The 7,393-nt window shown below is 45.3% G+C and overlaps 1 protein-coding gene across 1 annotated transcript in view; it reads left to right on the top strand.

Moving 5' to 3' along the window:
* Positions 1-6,002: 6,002 nt before the first annotated feature.
* Positions 6,003-7,393, top strand: part of HBP1 (HMG-box transcription factor 1) — a 39,454-nt gene continuing 38,063 nt past the window's right edge. Inside the window, exon 1 of the mRNA XM_074193934.1 lies at positions 6,003-6,097. Within this exon, the coding sequence (XP_074050035.1) occupies positions 6,083-6,097 (15 nt within the window). The 5' untranslated portion in view covers positions 6,003-6,082. The remainder of the gene's footprint in view (positions 6,098-7,393) is intronic.

The following is a 7,393-nucleotide window of genomic DNA, read 5'->3' as shown; positions in this document are numbered from 1 at the left end:
TTTGCCATGAAGCCTCATGCTCAGAAAAAATGGCAATTATGGCAGATGTCAGAGAGGCACTACCCCTATGGTAGGGCACTTCCTTCTACCCCTACGCCCCACTGATCTATACTCATCCTTGTTGACTTTCCCCCTTCCCTTTGCCTGAAAATCTCTTTCCTGGGTTCATACTCTCCCACTGATTTCAGATTCTAATTTCCCCCAAGGATTCCAAATTTTCTCTTCTTCCAGCTCCTCTCCCCAGGACAAGTAAACTTTTCAAGCACCAATCCCATGGCTACATCTACTGTAAGATCCTCATCATCCTTCATTCTTAGGAGCATTCATCAATGGAATCCTCTCCCAACGGACGGACTTTTTTCCCCCTCCCATTTTTGATCTTTCTTTCCTCCTCCATACCCATAACCCTGTTAAGTTCTTCCTGCTTATTACTGAGGTCATCTTCGCCTCATTGCTAGCCTTTGTTTTGACTCAAGTACATCACTTACTCCCTTCCCCCTCTCTCTTCATATATCTGCCTTTGTTGTAATACAGTTTCACAAAATAAGTAGTAGTCACTTATAGGCAGTTTTTTTAAACCAGATTCTGTCCATAATGTCTCCTTTCTCCACTTCTTCACTCTTACCTCTCTTATATTTCCATTCATCCATCTCCTTGTGTACATTTAGGAAAAAAGTCTCTTATTGGCCTTTCTGTGGTTTTTGTTTGTTGCTGCCTGCATAAATTCATTCTTTCTGCATTTGTTTTCTGAGGTGTTAAAGATGCAAATAATCTGTTTCTATTATTCTAAAAATGTTTCAGAATCTTCATTACTATGAATATCCATATTTTGCCCCATGTGATTAAAGTCAGATTTGCTGGAGTGCTAAGATTCTTTGGAATATTATTGCATCCCTCCTTTATTAAACAGATGTAGAAAAAACTTGTATTATTTGACTGTCTTTTCTTTTTGAAAGTCTTTTTCCTGATGACTTGAAGAACCTCTTGTTTCTGGATTGAATTGTTCAATTTGATCAATATATGTTTTGGAGTTTGTAGCCTTTTTTTTTCTGGAAGTGATTCTGTGAATTCTTGTACTTGAAATTTCATTTGCTATTTTCAGAAATTCTGGGTAGCTCTTTTCTATCATTACCTTCATTGTGGTGTTAAAAATTTTTTGTCATCCGGTCCAATGTCTTTGAGATTCATGTTTTGCTCGCATACTGAAGCTTATTGTCTTTTTTTTTTTTTTTTTTTTGGTTTTTGCAAGGCAAATGGGGTTAAGTGGCTTGGCCAAGGCCAAACAGCCAGGTAATTATTAAGTGTCTGAGACCGGATTTGAACCCAGGTACTCCTGACCCCAGGGCCGGTGCTTTATCCACTGAGCCACCTAGCTGCCCCTAAAAATTGATACTTGATGACAGGTCTGCTACTTGTTTTTTTAGATTTTTCAAGGCAATGGGGTTAAGTGGCTTGCCCAAAGCCACATGGCTAAGTAATTATTAAGTGTCTGAGGTCGGATTTGAACCCAGGTACTCGTGACTCCAGGGCCAGTGCTCTATTCACTGAGCCACCTAGCCGTGCTTATTGTCTTTTAATGTTCTTGTTTTTTTCTTCCCTCATTCTAGATTATCCTTTATTTCTGTGTATTTGCTTTCCCAATTTATTTTTCTCTTTTGTTTCTTTGGTGAGGATAGCCCTTGCTGATTCATGATCCCTATAATCATCTGATCCTGCATCTGGATCAGTGGGAGAGCATGGACCCAGGAACCCACCAAGCAGAGAATTCTTTTTGTTGTGTAAGACATAAATTTTGCTCTCGGAATTCTCTTTTTTTTTTTAAACCACTGAAGAACAATGTATTATGGTTCTATGTTCTTCAAGCCCATAGGGTCCTCCAGGTTCTTTCACTTAGCAGTATTTATGCATAGATACTTCAACTAGATCTGGAAGCCATTTCCTTCTTCTGTTACTGTTTTTCTGTTGATTCATGTGTTTATGGTTGAGGTCATTGAAATTTCTTTGGTATTTTTGGTATTTTCCCTGCTCTTCCTCTTCCCCTATAAATAACTTTTTAGGTCCTCCATTTTGTGGATCTCAAAAAGTCTCAGTCTCATCAACAATTCAATTAAAAGTTCTCAGGTTTAGGTCTCTGCTACAACTGACTTTTAGGAGATTGAACTATTTTCAGCTGGTATGCTGTTCTTCCCTCAGACATGGAGGAGTGCTGTATGGTTTTCCATATGCAAAGTGTCCTGTCCTGCAAATCTATCTCATCCCCTCTGTTCCTTACTTCTCTGATCCTGCAATGAATGGTGGTTCAGAGTCTGATGGGACAGGCCATTCAGAACCTGCTTTATCCTGGGCCCCAGCAGATTAGAATTTTGCAGTGTAGGTACTTCTGGTTACAGCCCTAGAAGGCTTTTGCTCCTAAAGGGCTATGGATGAGATGGATGGCAAATTGTGATTAAATTTCCACAACTTGGAGTTCTGGTCTCTATAGAAGTGGAAAAAGGGAAAGGGACTGGGATATAGGATTTTTTTTTCATCACCCAAATTTAGCAGACTGTCTGGCATATAATAGGTGCTTAATAAATGTTTGCTGACTGAAATACAAGGAAAAAAACCAGAGGATCGGAAAAATAATAGAAAATTTAAAGTCCATTATCAAAAACACCAGGAAAAGCATTTAAAAACCAATGGACTTTATTACAGTATTTAAAAATTCCTGCAATCTAGGTTTCAATAAATCAAAAATTAAAACTTTCCATATTTTTTATAACCAGAGGGCAAAGTGAAGATAGAATTTATTGACCACCAACTGAAAGAAACCCCAAACAGAAGTATCTTGGGAATATCATACCAAAATCCAGAACATGTCATTCAAAAATATTACAAAAACTCCAGGAAAAAAATCAGTTCAAGTAGTATATTTGGAACTTGCTTGAGATCTGAAAGCTTCTACTATGAATGAAATCTTACAATACAATATTCTGAAAGACCAAAGAGAAAGGCTTACAATAAAGAATAACTTTCCTTGCAAAGGTAATTATAATCCTTTATTGAAAAAAAAACATGGAACTAGGGCAGCTAAGTGGTGCAGTGGGTAAAGAACCAGCCCTGGAGTCAGGAGGACCTGAGTTCAAATCCAGTCTCAGACACTTAATTGCCTAGCTGTGTGGCCTTGGGCAAGTCATTTAACCCCGTTGTCTTAAATAAAATTAGGAAAAAAAAGAACAAATATGGACCTTAAATGAACAGACTGCTTCTGAGTAGGAAATCTGAAAGTCACAGAAGGGAATCCAAAGAAATCTAGAAAGATAAGTATGAAAAGAGAATGTTATTTTTTGTAGTTCCTTCTTCAAGAGGACCATGACATCAGGGATTGATACCATGTTATATAAATGAATTGAATTTTGAGCTGGGGGGGTTGTACAAAATCATCTGCCTCCCCTAGATTAATGGCTAATTAATCGCCTAGATTAATATGGATCAGGACCAATGAAAATGGCCTTGGATGAAGTTGGGAGACCTTGAGCTTTTTAAGCTAAGGTCTTTAATAGGTCTCAATTTGACATAAGGCAGTTCCCCTTTACTGATTAGGCTAGGTAAGGGGGAAAACAAGATATCTTGTGATAGCTTTTAATATCTTAAAAGGTTCTTGTAGTCAAAAAAGAAAAACAAAGATCTTGGACTTGCTTGATTCTGTTTTGTTGTTGGTTTTTTTTTGGCAAGGCAATGGGATTTAAGTGATTTGCTCAAGATCACACAGCTAGGTAATTATTAAATGTCTAAGGCTAGATTTGAACTCAGGTCCTCCTGACTGCAGGGCCAGTCACCACGTACACCACCTAGCTGCTCCCATTCCCTTTGGCTCTGTTCTAAGGGTTTTTAAGAAGAGAAAAGTAAGGAGGAAGAAGGGAGGTGTAAATGATTGTTTTCTTGTCATATGCAATCTTGTGTGTGTGTGTGTGTGTGTGTGTGTGTGTGTTTAAGTTTGGAATTAAGAATAATTTAAAAATTGCATGACTGGATTTGGCTGAAGACTTACCTATAAAACGTTTGGAAATCTAATGAAGAAACAAGCCTAGTCAATTGTCTGACCTCAGACACTATTAGCTCATGACCTTGGTCAAGTCACTTTTTTGCCTCAGTTTCCTCAATTGTAAAACGAGGACAATTACAATAGTGTCTACCTTCCTGGGCTATTGTTTAGCTTATTGGTTTTGAACTTTTATCTTATAAAGATAGCATAGTAAGATGGAGAGAGTAATAAACCTGAAAAAGATCAATTTTGGAGGGGTTAAAATCCCTGTTAATACCTGGTTGCTTTATTGTAAAGAAAAATTGGAAAAATAATCCAGGTAGTACCCCGTGTAGTTGCTGTGAGGATCAAACGAGTTGTTTCTAAATCAGGCTTTTAGCCTTAAAATGCTTTATGCTATTATTTTAACATAAATTATCATAAAAGTCTATGGAAGTTTTAAAATATAAATTCTGTTCTAAATGTATTTCCCTTTAACAGTCTTATTGTTTTATTGGCTTTCATATTTTTATTTTGCTTTGTCTAAATAGAAATTTTTGACATCTTAGTCAATATTCAGAATGAATGTGCTTGGTTATGATAACTATCTGAAGAGCAGGAGGGATCATTTTATAAAGTATTTCTTCATCTGGAGTTAATGAACTTGTTTTTTTCCCCTTCCTAAGAGGAGTCCAAAGCAAACAAAAAGAGGTAAGACTACCTGTCGTGGAGCTTTAAATTTCCAAAGACATTTCATAACCACCATATAGTCTTCCTTTTAAATACTTTTGCGAACTCTGATATAAATCTACATTTTCCTGATTTAAAAAAAAATTTTATTCAGTTTAGAAAATCCAAGATATAATTTGAAGCATTTCCAATATAATGAAAAAGCCGAAGAGATTATTCAGAGGAAACGCTTTCCGTGAACGTGAACATATCAATTACGAATGAAATACAGCCCACCGCCCAGGAGTCTGTGTTGAAAGGGAACAGAACAATAAAGCCCCAGTCATCGCCACCCCTACGCGGTGACTCAGGGCTTCGGTAGCTTTGGCATGGAGGAGCGCCTAGTGGAAAGGGAGTGGAAGGACAGCTTTCTCCTGGATCACAAGAAGAAAGAAAAAATGTAAAGCTGTTTTGAGGACACAAACTCAAGCTTCTTGAAGAAATCAAATGAAAGTTGTAGAACATTACAATTAGTTTAATTCCCATGTTTCTACTGAAAAAAAAATCCCGCCAGCTTTGTTTATTGCAGATAAAACAGGGAAGAGAAAAGGTGTAACTATTGTATAACACATCGCGTCCTGCGTCCCTACAAAGGCTCCAATTCTTTCACCTCTCTCGTTATGGACAAAAATTGCAATTGAGACAGTTGCTTTTCGACAGAAAAGTTCAGTGCTGTCAATGGGATGGATTGCTTCCTCTGAAATTCCCTTAAGATGATTTCTTTTGTAAAGTCATCTTGAATATATAAATAGACTCTCCGGTCTCCGGTCTCCTGGTCAGCAAGGAGCTTTATCTGGGCAGCAGAAAGTTTCGCACCAGACGTCTGGAGTGTCATAGAGAGACCCAGAAGAAAGAGAGAAAGGACCAAGAAGCAAAACACTCCCTCCCTCGCCCCCTCCTTTTTTCTTCAGACACCAAAACAAACGAGCTGATACACGTGTCCCAATGACTCTTGTTTACTATCAAGACTGGGGCGCGCCTGGGATTCTGGGAATTGTAGTCCGCTGCATGCCATCAACCGCCCTCTCTCTTCGGCCACAGTGACGATCAGAGACTACAGCCCCACAATTCATGTCGGTGCCAAACTTTGGCGTATACCTCCGGAGTCTCGGCAGCGATCCAATCCGAATAGCTCGCTCCTCTGATTGACGCATCCCACTTCCCAATGGACGGAAGCAGAGAGTCAGTCTGCGCCCGCCCTCCATGACAGACATCCACAGTGGCCAATGGAAGGGCGAGAACGGTGGACTGGCGAGTCCACGGGCCAATGAGCGGACGAAGGAGCTAGGTGGAGGCTCGGCCTCCAGGGGGTTGAGGGGAGGGGGAAGGAGAAGCTTGAAAGACTTGGTAATGGCGACGGGTTTGGTAAGTGGGAAAGTTTCGGTTGAGGAATGGAAGCCGCGAGCGGAGGCCGGGGCGCTCCGCGGGGCTCTGCCCGGCGGCGGCGGGGCTGCGTGGGGCCGTGGCGGAGGCCGGCGCGGCCCGCGTGGCCCCCGGCAGCGCCCGCCGCCTCCCCGCAGCCGGGCTTGTTTGCGTCCGGCTTGGGGAGGGGGGAGGGCGGCCGGCGGGAGGACGGGCCGCCGCGGGGCGGGGGACGCCGCTCCCCGGCCCCGCTCCGGCGGGCTCGGAGCCGCCTGCGGCAGCCGCCCGGCGCGGCCCGAGGCTGGCGGGGGAGCTCCGGGGCGGGCCGCGGGAGGGCGCGGGGCGGGCGGCGCCGCCGGGCAGGGGCGCCCCGAGGGCCCGCGGGGACGGGCCGGGGCGCCGGGGGCCCCGGCGGGGTGGCAGCGCCGGGGCCTCCCGAGGAGCGGGGCCGCGGCAGGGCGGCCGCCCGGCGCCTCCGCCCCACCCCGGGCCGCGCCGCGCGCCGAGGCGGCCGGGGCCGCGGACCTCCCCGAGCCCCCGGGCCCCGGGGCTCATTGTTACGCAGTTCGAATGAATGGGCTCTGGGGCGCCTGCGCAGTGGGGCTGTGCCGAAGGGGGATAAACAAGCGGCGCGTCCAGGCGGCGGTCACATGACGGGGGGGAGGGGATGAGTCATGGAGGCGAGGGGGGCGGAGGGGGCGGGGCTCGGCGCGGCCTGCGCGGGGCGGGGCGGGGCGGAGGGGGCGGGGCCCTTCCGCCCCGCCCCGCCGGCGCCGGCGCTTCCCGCAGGCGCGGTCTGTGCCGACAGCCTCCGTGGGGGGCGGGGGCGGGCGAGCCCGCGCGCCATTGGACGGGGCAGGGGGGAAAGGTGCAGGGTGGAAGGTCAGCGTGGCGGGGAATGAATGGGGCCCGGAAGGGATCCCCGAGTTGCGCGTGCCATTCAAGCCGCTCGGTCTCCTGAGCCGCCACGTCTGCCGGGCGGGCTGGGCCCTGCCTGGACTCCCCTCCCCCGCCGCCCCTTTAAGACCGGAGCAGATGGATGCGGAGCAGAAGAAGGAAGAAAAGGCTCTTTGGGAGATAAACTCACGTTGAAACTGAAGTCCTTGTCCTTTAAGGGAGACAGGACTTAGAGACAAAGGGGTGGCCCGGTGGATAGAGCCCTGAGGGGGGACCCTGGGCAAGTCGCTTGTCTGAGTTTCCTTACAGTAAAATGAGAATGATTATGATGGCACCTGCCAATCATGCTTAATAAAGATAAAACGAAATGCCTCAGTTGCCTCCTGGAACAGAGTAAAGCCT

Source organism: Macrotis lagotis, chromosome 7, assembly GCF_037893015.1.
Source record: "Macrotis lagotis isolate mMagLag1 chromosome 7, bilby.v1.9.chrom.fasta, whole genome shotgun sequence".
Classification (NCBI taxonomy): Eukaryota; Metazoa; Chordata; class Mammalia; order Peramelemorphia; family Peramelidae; genus Macrotis; species Macrotis lagotis.
The sequence above is the reverse complement of the archived record's forward strand: the minus strand, read 5'-3'. Positions and strand labels throughout refer to the sequence as shown.